Below are 18,474 nucleotides of genomic sequence, written 5' to 3' on the forward strand. Positions count from 1 at the left end.
CTAGCTTTCTTGAGGTCTTGTCAAAATTTCCTGTGAATCAGCTAACACTAGTTAGGTAGGGGACAAGAGACCCATGGAGCAGAGCTCAACCACCCATGTGAGTCCCCAGTTCAGTTCAGTTTAGTCTCTCAGTCGTGTCTGACTCTTTGCGACCCCATGGACTGCAGCATGCCAGGCCTGCCTGTCCATCACCAACTGCTGGAGCTTGCTCAAACTCATGTCCATGGGATTGGTGATGCCATCCAACCATCTCATCCTCTTGTCATCCCCTCTCCTCCTGCCTTCAATCTTTCCCAGCATCAGAGTCTTTTCCAATGAGTCAGCTCTTCACATCAGGTGACCAAAGGATTGGCGTTTCAGCTTCAGCATCAGTCCTTCCAATGAACACCCAGGACTGATCTCCTTTAGGATGGACTGGTTGGATCTCCTTGAGTCCAAGGGACTCTCAACAGTCTTCTCCAACACCACAGTTCAAAAGCATCGATTCTTCAGCGCTCAGCTTTCTTTATGGTCCAACTCTCACAGGCACAGGACAAAGACAAGCCAAGATCAACAAAGAGAACTGGCTGCTGCAGAGTCATGAGTGAGACCATCAGGGAAACTGCCCCCATAGAATCGCGCTCTCAATAAAGGCTTGTTGTATCAGCCACGGGATTCTGGAGTGAAGTGTTACACAACAAAGCTGTTACAGCTAGTTAAATAAATGGCCTTCTAAACCCCAATGTCCTCAGCATTAAATAGGTTTGCCAGCATCTACATCATGGCCACTGAGGGGACACAATAAGATGATGATGACTTGACACCAAGCCTGAACCATTACATGTGCCACTGGTCACATCAGAGAGAGATCTGATCTTTCAAGGGGAAAGGGGAGTGAGAGAAGGAATGATTCATTCCGCTGGCATGAGCTCACACCACACATCACAAACCTGCATTTTCTGGCTCATTATTCACCTTTGAAAACTTTCCTCCTCGAATTCTTGTTTTCTGGACGCTTCAACACATATGCAATGGTCAGCAATATGTACTTATACATGCTGGCTTCATGTATTTATATATTTTATCTCCAGTTAGGCTTGGCTTCTCTCCTGGCTCAGATGGTAAAGAATCTGCCTGCAATGCAGGAGACCTGGGTTTGATCCCTGGGTTGGGAAGATCCCCTGGAGAAGGGAATGGGTGCCCACTCCAGTATTCTTGCCTGGAGAATTCCGGGGACAGAGGAGCCTGGTGGGCTACAGTCCATGCAGTTGCAGAGTCAGACACGACTAACTGACTAACACTTTCAACTCTCAGGTTCTAAGCAATTTAGATAATTCTTGGGTTTCCGCGGCAAACCCCGCTGAGATGGTGTTTTGCTTTTTTATCTAAACAGCAAGAATGCAGTAAATACTCAGTAAATTAATTAAATTATGTTCTGGTTGGTGTTATTCTTGGGGTTATCTTATCTCTAATCAAGAGGACTATTAAATTTCCTCAGTGTCAAGTAAACTTACAGAGAACAATTTCCCTCAAGACGTTAGAGGAATTATTCATTTTCTTTCCTGGCATGTCAGGAGGGAATGGGGAGACCTCTAATCTGGCAACTGGTTCCCACCAAACAAAGTCTGGATGCCTCTGGGACAGTAGACCCTGTTTATGTCTCAAAGTGCTCATCAACTCTGATCCTGTTATTACCTGAAAGAGAAAATAAAAGTGCCTGGGTGAACTAAAGATAGGCACTGTCTCTATACTTTGAAAACATCTTTAAATTTCCCACATCTTTCCCTCATTCAAAATGCTGCAGGCTTTCTAAATATCTTCCTTTTTACTTCCTTCAGAGGGTTTTCTCTAAGATGCTGCTTTTTATTGAAAAATTATTTATTGATGAGTCTTTTCTGTTGGGGGTAAAGGACCCAGCTTCTACCAGCTTTGGGGAGTCAACTATGCATCTCATTTCAACTCTGCATTCAGCAGTGTCAGCTCGGAGCTTGCAATCAGCCATAGTGGGAATAATGCCACCCTGGAAATTAGCAAGCACTACAAAGTGGGATTGTTTTCCCTGGGGAGCCTGGAGATGAATTTATCTGCCAGCAAGTCACTGCTGCCAGAACACCGGGTGCTGGAGAATTACAGCTCTTGTTGCCCTGAGCTCAGACACCAGGTCTCAGCAGTAAACGTCAGGGTCACCTTCCCACTGCTGGGCTGAAGAATGCTCTAAGTTGGGGGGCTGACAAAAGGGGGGCAAAGTTAAAGCAGGGCCAGCCGGCCAAAGTATGTGCCACTCAGCTGGAGCCAGCAATATGGGCTGACACATGGGTGAGGCAGAGTGTGCGTCAGACAAGGCTGGACGCAGGCGGGCAGAAAACACAGCACATCTTTCGGTTAGGTTATAGGAGAGTTTTTAGTGCAAGGGTATATTGGGCTTCCCAGGTGACACAGGTGGTAAAGAACCTGACTGCTAATGCAGGAGACCTAAGAGACTCAGATTTGATCCCTGGGTTTGGAAGATCCCCTGGAGGAGGGCAACCCAGTCCGGTATTCTTGCCTGGAGAATCCCATGGACAGCGGAGCCTGGTGGGCTACAGTTCATAGGGTCACTGGATGCAACTGAAGCAACTGAGTACACATGCATATTTGGCTTTATGTTTCATAAAGACATTCTGGGCAACTTGTCTGTGGAGAATAGCATATGGGGTTGGTGAAGGGTGCCAAAGATAGAAGTATGGAGACCAAGAAAGATGCCATCTGGGGCTGGGGGGCTAGGACATGGCTTCTGACCTTTGTCCTGACACCTGCTCCATGCCGACATCTCTGTGCTCAGGCTCCTTGAGGGGCCCTCCCCCCAGGAACTCCTCCCCTCTGCCACAGGGCAAGACCCACCAAGATGCCCCACTCTCAAGGCTCCCCCTCAAGGGTGCTCCCCCACCCCCTTCCCGGTCACACGGACCTATGTGCTTTGGGCACCTGGAACTCACCTAACCACTGCTGTGTCAGCCTGTGTGGTCATATAGCATCTTCACCTGCATTTTTCTGATCCCCACAACGTCTTGAGAGTTGGGGCTGAGACTTGATCACTCTGTCTGGCTAAATTCAGCTTCTGGGACGTTCCCAGTGGGCACCATGCTGGATTCCTTAGGGCATGTGGACAGAAGACATTTTCTGTCCTGAAGAAGCTTGAGTCAAAATCTAGGGACTGATCAGGTAGAAACCAGATCTGTGCTGATGATAAATGCAAAGAGGGCTGATCAAGGTCACTCAATATGGTGGACAACACAAAGCAACAGACCCAAAACCAGGGACTCTATTCCATGTCTGATACGTGGAATCAAAACCCTAACTAGAGTCAACAGTTGATCAAAAAGGAGATGGTATACTTCTGTAATTACTTAAAACAGGGGTCCACAAGCTCCTTCCACAAAGGACCGGAGAGTAAATATTTGGGCTTTGCAAGAGCTCCCATCACAACTGGTCAACTCTGCTGTTGAATGGTAATCACACTTCTAGATACCACACAAATCAACATGTAGAGATGTGCTCCAATAACTCTTTATTTAGAGAGCAGTTTGTCTCTGGGCTGTAGTTTCCTGACCTCTGACCTAAAAGATCAAAATTATAGACTTGAAAATGGTAATGCCAAACTTATAATCCAGATCCAACGCTTTCCCAAATATCACGATGCTTCTCTGGTCAGTTGTACAAAACAGGCATAAAGGTGCTGGTTAAATTTGGGTGAGCGAGTGAAAGTCACTCAGTCATGTCCAACCCTATATGACTCCATGGGCTGTAGCCCGCCAGGCTCCTCTGTCCATGGGATTCTCCAGGCAAGAACACTGGAGTGGGTTGCCATTCCCTTCTTCAGGGAAACTTCCTGACCCAGGGATCAAACACAGGTCTTCAGCTTTATATATTGTTTTATTCACTATTATTAATAGATAATAAGTTTAGTGGATGAGGATTTTTATGTTCTTTAAAGCATGTATTTGTATACCCAGAGGACATATGTATTTCTAGAATATATCAAAGATCCCAATGGATAAGATAGATAACAGAATTTTACTATAAGCGTGTATGTGACCCAACTTAAGGTGCTTAGTAAAAAGTCACAAATGTTTGCTTTCTTACATTTCTGAACTATTTTTAGAGAGAAATCAAGTGGGCTTTTTTTTTCCTCTCCAAAGCTGTCTAGGACACAAAAAGGACTAGGCAACTCTAGAGATACCATGTGCAATCATATCTAAAATACCCTGGGAGAAAAGGAAGGTGCAAGAGAGTTTATGCTTTTGTGTATTTCTTAAAATGGAAGGGGTTGGGAATATTTATGTGAGTATATGCTTGGAATATTTCTGGAAGGACATTCTAAAAAATGGTAAAAGTAATTGTTTCTGGGGAATTAAATTGGGTAAACCAGGGGATCACAGCTGGGTGGAAAAGTCATTTTACTCTCACTGTTTGAATAAAAAAAATCTCACCTATGTGTATTATCTTCTAAAAGTATTAAAAATTAGAATAAAAAAACAAGGTTGTCCAACTAGTTGTCCATGTTGATGCCTTTCTCTGTAATAAGCAGAGACTCAACATTACTCCACAGGTCATGTGTACAAACCTATTAGCCTCACACACAATGAATGCCTGTCAATCTGGTGAAATCAGAATAAACCGCAGATGGAGGAAACTCAAGTTTCTTAGCTGTGATCTTTTCTGCGATTGTGTGAGATGTTACCCCTGAGGACACTGAGGTGAAGGGTGTAGAGGCCTTTCTGTACGTTCTATTCCAACTTCCCCTGAATCTCTTATTACTTCTAAATAAAATGTTAAGTTGAAGCTATTGGTGGGTAAAAGCTTCTGTGTAGAGAGAGCTGGGTCCAAGTCTGGTGCTGCTGCAATGCCTCAGAGCAGAGTCACTTTACCTGTCTCTGCCCACTTCCTCAAATGTGACTGGGGATGTGGGACACCCTTCTGGGGTATGAGAAGTTATACAGGAAGACCTGAGTGGTCAGTAGTGGAAAAGGCACTTCTGCCGGCTGCTCTTGGGGCCTGAAATGAAAACAATGACAACAACAAAATACCGGAATCTTAGCTCAACTTTGTTTGGTCACCTCCAGGCCAAGTGCTGGGGTGGCACTTGGCTTCGGATCACCTCCTGATCGCTCCTGGGAGGAGGCGGATCCAGGACACAAGGACACACAGGAGAGGAGAAGGACATCGGGGGGGCCAGTGACGTCACGTGCCATGTCTGATTGAGGAGCCTGTGTCAGTTTTTTGGGGGAAATCGGTCCCTAGACAAGTTCCCTGGGAATTCTGCTCACAAGCAGGTGAGCAGGCCTGCAAGCAGGTAGCAGGCCAGAGACTCTTCCATCAGGCGTCTTGGGGCTCGGCTATAGGAGACAGTCTAATATCCACAATTCAAGTCCTCAGATTTCTGTGCTTTCACTGAACCTGGTGTTTTATCTTCCTTGCTTTCTTGGGGTCATGCTGTGTCTAAAAAGCTGCTAAAAATGACTACGTGGCTGACATATAGTCCTGATGATCAAGTGCATGAAACACACAGCTTTGACCCTTTGAAGCCTTGAGCATTAAAATGAAAACCCAACAAAAACACAAACAAGGCCCAGATGGTATTGAGAGCCACCCCATAAAGAAAAGACACTGAACGTTAGCTAGTATCTTTTATTGTCAGACTTTCTTGAGCCAAGAAACAATGATTCCGCATGGCTATCCATAGGGATAAGGCAAGTTTCTTCTCTTGGTGGTTAGACTTAGTTGGCCTAAGTCTTTACAAGTTTTCTGTATAAAAATAGAAGTCCAAGACCAGATTACCTTTCTTCTGGTCATAAACGCTGATTTATTTACAGGGGCCTTGTTCAGGTCATCATTATAAACTTGGGATAAAATAGGTGTGTATTTTATTAAAGCCTCAGCATTGAATGTCAGGGTCCTTTAAAGATTTTGCTCAAGTTGCTTTCAAGGAAGGTGACATCTTTCCCTCATATTCAAACATGGTTAAGTCACAATCTACCCACAGAGTGATTCAAGCTAACCTTCCAGGAAACATTTCTTTAACTTAAATCTCTTAGAAACTGAAGACTCCAAAGTGACTTCATACAGTTCTAAAAACAGCCTTGGAGCCAGCTGTTTAAGAGTGGTTTATAAATACAGTTATTTGCAGGCTGCCTATCTGTTTATGATACAGCAGACACAGATTGCAGACTTTGCTACACGTAAAACAAAACTGGAGTCAAAAATGTGGCTTTTGAAATACAGCAAAGACAGGAAAAATTCAGGATTCCAGGTTGTTAATAAAAACCACCTTGCCAAGTAACAGTTGAGGACTCTTGACTCTGAACAATTAAAATATACAGATGCCACACCATTCATTGCACATCCTCTTTCCCTTCGCTTTCAAGGCTCGCGGAACAATGATGAAACCGATGTGTTTATGAACACATGCGTGCACAGGCAAGCGCATGCACGTTAAAGATGAAACGAGAAAAAGTTAATAGGCGTCTGTGAGGAAGGCTGCCAGCAGCTCTCCACCTAAAATAGACCAGCCCCTCTCGCTCTCTGTCCCCCTCCCCACTCCCTCACCTTCCCTCCCAGGGGGAATCAGGCCAGGAGGTTAGTGCAGAATTGATGGATCGACGCCCCTCCCCCACCCCAAGCTCAGCAAGCCTTCCTGAAAAGCAGGGGCGAGCATCTATCTCCCTTCAGTAGCACAGTTTCGGGGGGTTCGTGTCGGCTCCACGGAGTTAAGGCACTTCTGGCTGCTTTGGTGGCAGCGTGCGTTTCGTTTCCTCTCTTTTTAAGGCATGTGTCATCTAAGAGAAGTAAAGCTTTGGAAACTGGGTTAAGGTGGTACATCTGAATACACCGGTCGCTGGAATGGACAGGGCGAAAGGTCCCCCGAGACACCTCCCTCCGACGAGGGGCTTCTGGAAAGTCCCGGGCGGCCGCAATTCGGACTGCAGACGTGGGAGCCGGTGGGGCCGAGGCGGGGGATGGCGCGTGCAGGTGCGGAGTTCGCGTCGACCCAGGCTGCCTTCACCTGGAGCTGCCCTGGCTGCTCACGGAGCGCGAGGTGCTGTAGCGCTTCTTCACAATCATACTGATGTAGGCTTTCATGAGCTTGGCCACGTCCACCACCTGCAGGGGGAGCAGAGTCGAACCACGGTCACCAAGTGTCCGCAAGGCCAGCGGGCCCAGGCCAACAATCAGACATCCTCCACCCAGCGCGGGCAAGCGGCCCGTCCTGCCCGCAAAAGCCAGTAGCCTGCCCGTGTGATTCCACGATGCAGGCTGTGGATTCGGCCAAAAGTTCAACTGCTTTTGCCCTTTTGCTTGTGGTGGGGAGAAGGGCCTCGTGGCCTTTCCCCCTGTGCCACCTGGAGGTTGCCTGATGTAAAACTGTTGCATTTTGCAGGTAAAATAAAGCCCCCATCTAATCACATTAAGAGTCCTGGTATGATCAGGGCTGGGATGACTGTCCCCACTGAAAAGCACAGCTTTAAAGACTGGATCCCATCCTGCCGGTCAGCATCTCCTGGTATAGCTGCAGAAACAGACTGAGGGCCGGGGCGAGGGTGGGGGGTGGGTGGATGGGGACCACCACCTCACACCCCACCAAGAGCCACCCATGCACGTTCTGCTCCCTGACAACTCTGCACCCACAGTAGCTCTTCCAGGGTGTGTTCACGGCCACCCCTTTCTGGCCCATTCCTCCAGATGGTTGGCCTGGGTCCCTGCGAAGACATCCTAACTGGCTTCCATCTCCCTGATCTCTCTTGCTTCTAATCCCACCGGACATCCCTGTGAAAGCACTGTCCAGACACACCATGCACAAAGATCTCACAGCGGTTCTCTGTTGTCTACTGGAGTGGACCAAACCCAGCAGCCGGGCACCATGGACGCTCCCATAAAAGCCCCCACCTCCTTCCAGCCCACTGCACACCTCCTGCACCACGTCCGTGGTCGTCACCTCCCAGCACCTCTCCCTCACGTCACGCCAGTAGCCAAACGGGAGGCATGGAATTCATGCCCATTTCTTTTTTTTTTTTTTTTTATTTTTTTAATATTATTTTATTAGTTGGAGGCCAATCACTTTACAACATTTCAGTGGGTTTTGTCATACATTGATATGAATCAGCCATATAGTTACATGTATTCCCCATCCCGATCCCCCCTCCCACCTCCCTCCCCACCCGACTCCTCAGGGTCCTCCCAGTGCACCAGGCCCGAGCACCTGACTCATGTATCCCACCTGGGCTGGTGGTCCGTTTCACCATAGATAATATACATGCTGTTCTTTCAAAACATCCCACCCTCACGTTCTCCCCCAGAGTTCAAAAGTCTGTTCTGTATTTCTGTGTCTCTTTTTCTGTTTTGCATATAGGGTTATCGCCACCATCTATCTAAATTCCGTATATATGTGTTAGTATACTGTAATGTTCTTTATCTTTCTGACTTACTTCACTCTGTATAATGGGCTCCAGTTTCATCCATCTCATTAGAACTGATTCAAATGAATTCTTTTTAACGGCTGAGTAATATTCCATGGTGTATATGTACCACAGCTTCCTTATCCATTCATCTGTTGATGGGCATCTAGGTTGCTTCCATGTCCTGGCTATTATAAACAGTGCTGCGATGAACATTGGGGTGCACGTGTCTCTTTCAGATCTGGATTCCTCAGTGTGTATGCCCAGAAGTGGTATTGCTGGGTCATATGGCAGTTCTATTTCCAGTTTTTTAAGAAATCTCCACACTGTTTTCCATAGTGGCTGTACTAGTTTGCATTCCCACCAACAGTGTAAGAGGGTTCCCTTTTCTCCACACCCTCTCCAGCATTTATTGCTTGTAGACTTTTGGATAGCAGCCATCCTGACTGGCGTGTAATGGTACCTCATTGTGGTTTTGATTTGCATTTCTCTGATGATGAGTGATGTTGAGCATCTTTTCATGTGTTTGTTAGCCATCTGTATGTCTTCTTTGGAGAAATGTCTGTTTAGTTCTTTGGCCCATTTTTTGATTGGGTCGTTTATTTTTCTGGAATTGAGCTTCAGGAGTTGCTTGTATATTTTTGAGATTAATCCTTTGTCTGTTTCCTCATTTGTTATTATTTTCTCCCAATCTGAGGGCTGTCTTTTCACCTTACTTATAGTTTCCTTTGTTGTGCAAAAGCTTTTAATTTTCATTAAGTCCCATTTGTTTATTTTTGCTTTTATTTCCAATATTCTGGGAGGTGGGTCATAGAAGATCTTGCTGTGATTTATGTCGGAGAGTGTTTTGCCTATGTTCTCCTCTAGGAGTTTTATAGTTTCTGGTCTTACATTTAGATCTTTAATCCATTTTGAGTTTATTTTTGTGTATGGTGTTAGGAAGTGTTCTAGTTTCATTCTTTTACAAGTGGTTAACCAGTTTTCCCAGCACCACTTGTTAAAGAGATTGTCTTTTTTCCATTGTATATCCTTGCCTCCTTTGTCAAAGATAAGCTGTCCATAGGTTCGTGGATTTATCTCTGGGCTTTCTATTCTGTTCCATTGATCTATATTTCTGTCTTTGTGCCAGTACCATACTGTCTTGATGACTGTGGCTTTGTAGTAGAGTCTGAAGTCAGGCAGGTTGATTCCTCCAGTTCCATTCTTCTTTCTCAAGATTACTTTGGCTATTCGAGGTTTTTTGTATTTCCATACAAATTGTGAAATTATTTGTTCTAATTCTGTGAAAAATACCGTTGGTAGCTTGATAGGGATTGCATTGAATCTATAGATTGCTTTGGGTAGAATAGCCATTTTGACAATATTGATTCTTCCAATCCATGAACACGGTATGTTTCTCCAACTGTTTGTGTCCTCTTTGATTTCTTTCATCAGTGTTTTATAGTTTTCTATGTATAGGTCTTTTGTTTCTTTAGGTAGATATACTCCTAAGTATTTTATTCTTTTTGTTGCAATGGTGAATGGTATTGTTTCCTTAATTTCTCTTTCTGTTTTTTCATTGTTAGTGTATAGGAATGCAAGGGATTTCTGTGTGTTAATTTTATATCCTGCAACTTTACTATATTCATTAATTAGCTCTAGTAATTTTCTGGTAGAGTCTTTAGGGTTTTCTATGTAGAGGATCATGTCATCTGCAAACAGCGAGAGTTTCACTTCTTCTTTTCCTATCTGGATTCCTTTTATGTCTTTTTCTGCTCTGATTGCTGTGGCCAAAACTTCCAACACTATGTTGAATAGTAGTGGTGAGAGTGGGCATCCTTGTCTTGTTCCTGATTTCAGAGGAAATGCTTTCAATTTTTCACCATTGAGGGTGATGCTTGCTGTGGGTTTGTCATATATAGCTTTTATTATGTTGAGGTATGTTCCTTCTATTCCTGCTTTCTGGAGAGTTTTAATCATAAATGAGTGTTGAATTTTGTCAAAGGCTTTCTCTGCATCTATTGAGATAATCATATGTTTTTTATCTTTCAATTTGTTAATGTGGTGTATTACGTTGATCGATTTGCGGATATTAAAGAATCCTTGCATTCCTGGGATAAAGCCCACTTGGTCATGGTGTATGATTTTTTTAATATGTTGTTGGATTCTGTTTGCTAGAATTTTGTTAAGGATTTTTGCATCTATGTTCATCAGTGATATTGGCCTGTAGTTTTCTTTTTTTGTGGCATCTTTGTCTGGTTTTGGAATTAGGGTGATGGTGGCCTCATAGAATGAGTTTGGAAGTTTACCTTCTTCTGCAATTTTCTGGAAGAGTTTGAGTAAGATAGGTGTTAGCTCTTCTCTAAATTTTTGGTAGAATTCAGCTGTGAAGCCATCTGGTCCTGGGCTTTTGTTTGCTGGAAGATTTCTGATTACAGTTTCGATTTCCTTGCTTGTGATGGCTCTGTTAAGATCTTCTATTTCTTCCTGGTTCAGTTTTGGAAAGTTATACTTTTCTAAGAATTTGTCCATTTCATCCAAGTTGTCCATTTTATTGGCATAGAGCTGCTGGTAGTAGTCTCTTATGATCCTTTGTATTTCAGTGTTGTCTGTTGTGATCTCACCCTTTTCATTTCTTATTTTGTTAATTTGGTTCTTCTCTCTTTGTTTCTTAATGAGTCTTGCTAATGGTTCATGCCCATTTCTTACCTTTGCTTGCTAGCAGCTCCCTGTGTGGAGACCTCAACAGGCTTTCTGCATTCTCATCATGATTACGACTACATTTTATGCTTTGGAGCGGGATGGCATATATACAGAGGAGTTTTTGTGATTTTTTTTTTTTTGTGCGGTGAGAATTAGCTCTTCCCAGGACGGTCTGCCACTCACTCTCTCCTGCTCCTTGGACACTGCCGGGCCCCAGTCTCATAGCTGTGATACACTGCCACCTTGTCTAATAATTTTCGCAAGGCTTTATTGCCAAAATATATACATATATATATTTTGTGGACCTCTATGTCACTTCCCTTTCTCTTCCTGCAAGGGGAAGACCCCCTGACAGCTGGAAACCAAATTTCTCCACCACAAAGGTATACAGAAGAAATGTGGGACTATCAGATTTTGGCCTGGGAGAAACCAGCAGCAGGGGTGGGACCACCACACTGCATTTCCCTATGTCTTAGAACGAAATATTCAAATAGTTATTTGGTCAAAGGCATCAGGAAATGGGATGTTGTCTTCTAGTTCATCAAGGCCACAGACCAAAGATTTGCCTCTTACCTCACTGGTTTCAAAGAGCAGCTCCCTCTCATCGACAACGATCTTGTAGGTGTTGGCCAGTGGGGCACCGAAGGAGAGGATGTGTTCATACTGGAAGACTTCCAACGGCCTCCCTTCCCCACGCTTGTAGACAGAGACCGCGTCAGCACTGACGCCCAGCCAGAGTTCCTGGGGAAAGCCACCTTCCTTGCACTGGGGGGTGGGCAAGAGTTGGGGTAAGATCAGATCAGCAAAGTCAGAAACAGGACACAGAAACCACAAGATGGGCTTTGAGCCCAGCCCTCTGCACAGAGTACTGAACACATTCAATGTCTTTTTATGCAGAGGGCAATTTAAATACAAGATATGGTAGCTCTCTGGCTGTCTTAATTGATTTCTGACCAACTCATCAACCCCATGTATTTGGAAAACACCAACTAGTAAATTCAGCATCTTGCCTGGACTCTTCACCTCTCCACATCACCATTGTCTTGGCCATGTGAATTAGCTATGAAAAGGTGGCCACAGGCGAGGAACTTGACAGTAATTCCCCATCAAATCAAGCAGCCTGTCTATCATTGCATGCTAAGTGACTTCAGCTGTGTCTGAGGCTTTGCACAGTATAGACTGTAGCCCACCAGGTTCCTCTGTCCATGGGACTGTCCAGGTAATACTAGAGTGGGTTGCCATGCCCTCCTCCAAGGGATCTTCCCTACCCAGGGATGGAACTGGCATCTCTTACATCACCTGCACTGGCAGGCAGGTTCTTTACCATTAATGCCACCTGGGGATCCCTGTCTATCTCTAGTTCCGCCTCAATCCTGCTTTGGATGATTGTTCTTCAAATACAAAATCTAGGATCATAGAGGGAAATTCTCCAAACATGTGCTGAGCAATTTCAGCTCCTCCTGAAAAACACATCTCGGGACAAGGAGCAGCAATGACCTTTAGTGTGTATGGTGGTGGATCTCACTGGTTTACCAACAGACTTTTTTGCACACATAAGTGGAAGGACATAGGAGCCGGGATATAGGGATGACACCAGCAGGCAATGGGACTCAAGAGGGATACACATCGGGGACACAGGAGAGGAGGTATTTGTACAAAGCATCTGACTTACACTTAAAAACAAATGTAACTGGGTTTTATTCAGTCCAGTGGGTATTTAATGGGACCATCAATCGGTCAGCAAGGCGGGGCTGGGAGCAAGGGCATCTGCTACAAAGGCCTCTGGCATCTGCAGCTCCGGGGTTAGGCTTCTTTTCTGGGTGATAAAACTGGTCTAAAATTGACGGTAGTGATGGCTGTGTATCTCTGTGACTACTAAAAACCACTGAATTGTAGACTTTAAATAGGTGACTTGTATGCTATCTGAATTACAATCTCAATAAAGCTTAAAAGAAGATGCAAAAACAATTAAAATAAAAAACAAACAAATGTAACTGACTCAACCAACCAACCCGCCCACCCAAAGATGGCATCCAGTGAAAACTCATGGAATACATTATCAATATTTAGGGTTTTATAATGCCTCCTTTAAAAGTCAACAGATAACATGCTGAATGACCCTGATCATAAGAAAAATAGATGCTCATCTACACCAAGAGTTGGCAAACTTATCTGTTAAGGAACAGACAGTAAATATTTTAGGTTTTGTGGTGTCAGTCACAGCTATTCAACTCTGCCATTTTAGCCTGAAAGCAGCCAAAGAAAAATACATAAAAGAAAGAGCACTGCTGTATTCCAACAAAAGTTTATTTAAAAAAAAAAAAAGAAGGCAGGCAGCATTTGGCCCTCAGGCTGCAGTTTGTCAAAGGCTTGATTTTGATCATTAATAAAATTTTCTTTCAATAAGTGGTCTACTTAAAAAAGAAAAAGGATATGAATCAGTACTGGGTTGATGCAAATTTAGCCAAATTCCAATTGTGTAAAAGAAATTCTTTCGTACAAACAGTCATGGGGAAAAAAAATTAAAATCCAAATATATCCAAATTTTCTAATTTTATGGACATACTGCTAAGATTCTTTTAAAAACTTTAATGCAGATTTTTACCAGCACTTTTTCACTGGGTCTACAGCTTGAATAAGAAAGAGTCAGTTATTTAAGAATAGGTGATATCTTAATTTTCCACTTGCTTCTCACATTACAAAAGCAATTATGGAAAAGGAGGAAGAATACTTTGGGTGGGTGGGGGAGGGTGTGAAGGGTAAAACTGGGGAGCTCTAACCTACAAGGGCAGGGCTCCCCAGGTGGTGCTAGTGGTAAAGAATCCACCTGCCAAAGCAGGAGACATAAGAGACATGGGTTTGATTCCTGGGTGGGGAAGATGCCCTGGAGGAAGACATGGCAACCCATTCCAGTATTCACGCCTGGAGCATCCCCATGGACAGAGGAGCCCGGTGGGAGGGTCGCAAGGAGTCTGAGGCGACTTAGCACGCACGCAACCTCAGAGGATAAGAGCGCCACATGTTCTACCCGGTCCTCCCTCCCCGTGACCTTGACGAAGGTCACACTGACTCGGGTGTGCAACCTGGTCCAGGAAGCAGCAGCCCGCGCTCACCTCCACATCGAAGAGCGTCGACCCGTACCCAGGCCACTCCTTGATCAAGGCCATGTACTTGGCCATGGCCTGTTCCTGGCTCATGCCCTGGAATTTCTTCCACTTGTCCAGGATGCTAGCCCGCGCGGAGCACACCTCCTCCTTGACCCACATGTCCACCATCTGCTCCTCCTCTGCCTTCTGCCGTATGGCCGAGCCCGTCCGGAAGCTCCGCCGCAGGGTCCCCTCCAGGAAGCTCGTGCGCCTCTTCTCCAGCCGCTCCCCCGGCGTGAAGCTCTTGGTGGACTGGCTGATGCGGGCCCTGAGCCTCTGCAGTGAGTAGACCTCCTCGAGGGGCGGCACCGGGGCGTGCGGCGTGTAATCCCCCTGCAGGTACTGGAGCCGCAGGGCAGCCAGCGCCTGCAGGTTCTCCTCGGGGGCTGGGTAGTGGCCGTGGATGACGGCTTCGTGGGCCTGCGAAGAGGAGGCCGGTGGCTTTACAGGGCCAGACACGGCCATGCGACACGACGCCCGCCTGGACTGCTCCCTCAAACCATCAGGATTTCTCTCAAATGCCATCTTCCCATAAAATGGGACCCTAACGCCCCTTAGTGGCTTTAAATTTCTCCCTGGCAATGGGCACCACTGAAAACGTGTATTTATTATTTCCTCTCCCTCCCCCCCATCCCCAACTAGGACAGTTCCTGGTACAGGATTTCACATAATACATATGCAAGTTCCTTCTACCAGTGAATAAAAGAGCAGCCCACACTGGTTATGCTGGGAATTCTACCTCCATGCCTGGTTTCTAAGGACTAGCAGTTAACATGAGAGGGGTATGAATGGGTTCACCCCTCTGCGTCTGCAAAGGAGCTTAACTCCATCAGTTCAGTTCAGTTCAGTCGCTCAATCGCGTCCAATTCTTTGTGACCCCATGAACTGCAGCACGCCAGGCCTCCCTGTCCATCACCAACTCCTGGAGCCTACCCAGACTCATGTCCATTGAGTTAGTGATGCCACCCAACCATCTCATCCTGTCATCCCCTTCTCCTGCCCTCAATCTTTCCATGTACCTGTTCAAACATAAAGGCGAATTCCACGCTGTCTTTTGGCACGTTGTCTGTGTCCAGGAAGCAGTAAAGTTTGAAGTAGAATTTCCAGGGCTGCTCGCCTGCCTCTGAAGTGGCAGCCAGCCTACAGACAGAAGCGGAGAAAGACGCAGGAAGTAAAACCGGATACGGGCCAAGGGTGGCCCACAGGGCCATCAGCGCATGGGATGTATTCTACGTCAGGATTCAGATACCCTGTCTGGGCTCAGAGCAGAGTGTGGAGGTGGGGTGGTGGAAGAGAAAACAGCCAGGGAGAAGCTTCTGAGAGATCCCTGCTAACTCATCCAGAGGCGAAAAACACACTTTCATCCTAGTTTTAAAGACAACAAACAGGCAGCCTTGAGTTAAATTGAGCTAACAAGTATTTTCTGAGTGCCCATTCTGGTTAGTTCCAGCAAAGCACCATGCTGCATTCAGAGGAAGAAAAGAAACAAAGCCTATTTCTTCATTCCCTTTGCCAGCTCTCAAATACTTATAACGATTGACATGAGGATTCCCTGACAGTCCAGTGATTAGGACTCTGCCCTTCCACTGCCCAGGTTTGATTCCTGGTCACTAAGATCCTGCAAGCCCACAGCACAGGAAAAAAAAAAAAACAAAGCCAAGCTGAACAAAACCTGACATGAATATTATGGAAGCTGTGTTTATATAAAGTAGAAATATCTTTTTTTTTTTTTCCATTTTGGCTTTTTTCCACCAAAGCACTTAGACCAGGCCCACCCAGAAGAGAGGATGTCACTTCTCAGAGACTTGAAGTTTGGGGCTGCTCTAAACCTCGTGGTCCCCTGCCACATTTCTAATTTAAAGCTGCTTCTGCCCCTTATGCAGTCGGGGAGGGCGAGGGCTTAGCCTGGCTGGAGTCTTGTTATTGGCACTAGAATCATTCCAGAGTAGGACTATCTTCTGTGTTACTTGGGGGCTGTAAATACTGCAGGTCCAAGAGATACTAAATGGGGTTTGGAGAGTTTATATGCAGGCTTCTGTCTACTCACCCAGCTTCAAAGCTAATGACAAGTGAAGATCTGAGAAAAATCAGAAAATTCCAAGATAATGGGAACAACAGGCGACCGAGAGAAGGAATGGGGCGGAGGAACAAGGATGAGTGAATCCTGTTTGAGACAGTGGCTCTATCCAGGGTCAAGGGAAACAGGCAGCAGAAAGAGATGAGAAATTAAATATGCTTCAGCACAGGTAAAATGAGGCAGATTCAAACACGCACTAAAGCTGAAAATCGAATAGAAGTTCAAATCCTCTTTCTCTTAACTTCTTTCTAATCTGCTGGCACTTCAGGGAGAAGGAACTTACTTTTCAAACTTTGCCAACACGTCCGCCACGATGGTCCTGCTCTCGATGGCTTTATCGACGTGTCCATTGTATTCAAAGAGCGCGAACATGTTTCTGCTGTCTTCCATGGCCAGGCCTCGGATCAGCTTCTCCACCACCTGAAATACATGGGGTCCTCAGCTGTGGTTCTAGAACATGTCTTTATCAGAAGCCAGAGGGAGCTGCCGGCACACGCGAGGGTCCGAGCAGCTTTCCGAGACCGTCATGTGTGGAATTTCAAAGGTGCCATTCCCCCTGGTTCTCTTGAAATCAGTTCTCTGTCTTCCTTGCCAAAAAGAACACAGGATATTCTGCCTCCTGGTAGGGGCAGATGCTGGGCCAGTTTCTTGAAAACTAGCAAGTGCATGAAACTAAAGTCCTTTTGGGGGCTTCCCTGGTGGTCTAGTAGTTATGAATCTGCCTTCCAATGCAGGTGACGTGGGTTCAATCCCTGGTTGGGGAACTAAGATCCCACATGTCACGGGGCAACTAAGCCTGTGTACCAAGACATGAGAAGCCCACACACTGCAACAATGACCCAGCTCAGCCAAAATAAATAGGTAAATAAAATTGTAAAACAAAAATAAAGCCCTTTTGTCTAACAGTGATTTCTGTTGATATTTCTGCTACACCAGCTTTCCTGGGTTTCATTGCACTATTCCTTTTAGCCCATTGGTTTTGCAATATTAATACTAAGTTTACATTGAAAAAAGAAAGAAAAAAAACTGTTCCCCTCTCCCAGTGTTCTAGATGGCTGTTGTTGTTTAGTCGCTCAGTCAAGTCTGACTCCTTGTGACCCCATGGACTGCAGCCCGCCAGGCTCCTCTGTCCATGGGGATTCTCCAGGCAAGAATACTGGAGTGGGTTGCCTTGGCCTCCTCCAGGGGATCGTCCCGACCCTGGAATTGAACCACGTCTCCTATGGCTGCTGCACTGGCAGGTAGATTCTTTACCACTGAGCCGCCTGGGAAGACCCCATGTTCCAGATGTCTGTGTGGCAAACAGAAATACTCTGATCGTTTCTGCAGTAAACTGCGGTACTGCAGAAACGATCAGATACATGCTTGTCATGGTGGGTGTATCTGAGTCAGGTCCATAATCTCTACTAGACACGCCACTGCTTCTTAGATTAGCAGGATTATGGGCACGTCCTCGTTTACGGAGCAGCTACAGCATGCCAGCCTAACTGTGCACAATTTTCCTGGCCTGAGGAAGCGTGTGGGCACTTGGGCCTCCCGCTTACCTCCCCAGCCGTGGTGTGGGAGTTGATGGTGATTTTGCAGGAACCCCCGCCGTGGCAGTACACGGTGGACGTCATCTCTTGCCGATGGATCAGAGCTTCTATCTCATCTCGCGAAGGCACAAACTCTCTGCATTTGGTTTTCTTAAGAGATTCGTAAATGAAGAGGGCGTATTTTTCCATCTCAGTTCCTGGAAACTGCTCCCGTATCCTAGGAGACAAACGCTGACTGTTAGCTGCCAGACTGAGCATGGATGGCTAGGTAGAGTCGGACAGCTTCAAGGCGCCGCAGACCAAGGTGGCCAGTGGGGTCCCAGTGGTGTGCGGGGCCAATGCCAGCCACGTCTGTAGCTCACCCTGTGCTGTTTAAAGACGAAAGCAGCGGAAAGGAAGAGAGAGAAAGGAAGGAAGGAAGGAAGACAGAAAATCCAGAGACCAAAGCTCCAAGTATGACTGGGAGCAACTTTTGCTACCAGCTGACCTCTGCAGAGCTATTATATTTGAAAAAGTCACGTGCCCCATACTGTCACGTGAAAATCCCTTTTTCACAGCTAATCTGCATCTGAATCAGACAGTTTCCACCTGCTTGATCTGAAACAAATATCTATGGGTTTTTT

General features: G+C 45.8%; 1 protein-coding gene across 1 annotated transcript in view; it reads right to left on the minus strand.

Moving 5' to 3' along the window:
* Window positions 1–5,632: 5,632 nt before the first annotated feature.
* MYO10 (myosin X) overlaps window positions 5,633–18,474 on the minus strand; it is a 258,106-nt gene continuing 245,264 nt past the window's right edge. The window contains exons 36-41 of the mRNA XM_065905787.1: window positions 17,861–18,068; window positions 16,600–16,736; window positions 15,259–15,379; window positions 14,207–14,659; window positions 11,667–11,858; window positions 5,633–7,119 (exon numbers count right to left, since the gene is read on the minus strand). Coding sequence (XP_065761859.1) covers window positions 7,018–7,119; window positions 11,667–11,858; window positions 14,207–14,659; window positions 15,259–15,379; window positions 16,600–16,736; window positions 17,861–18,068 — 1,213 coding nt within the window. The 3' untranslated portion in view covers window positions 5,633–7,017. The remainder of the gene's footprint in view (window positions 7,120–11,666; window positions 11,859–14,206; window positions 14,660–15,258; window positions 15,380–16,599; window positions 16,737–17,860; window positions 18,069–18,474) is intronic.

Source organism: Muntiacus reevesi, chromosome 14 (assembly GCF_963930625.1).
Source record: "Muntiacus reevesi chromosome 14, mMunRee1.1, whole genome shotgun sequence".
NCBI lineage: Eukaryota > Metazoa > Chordata > Mammalia > Artiodactyla > Cervidae > Muntiacus > Muntiacus reevesi.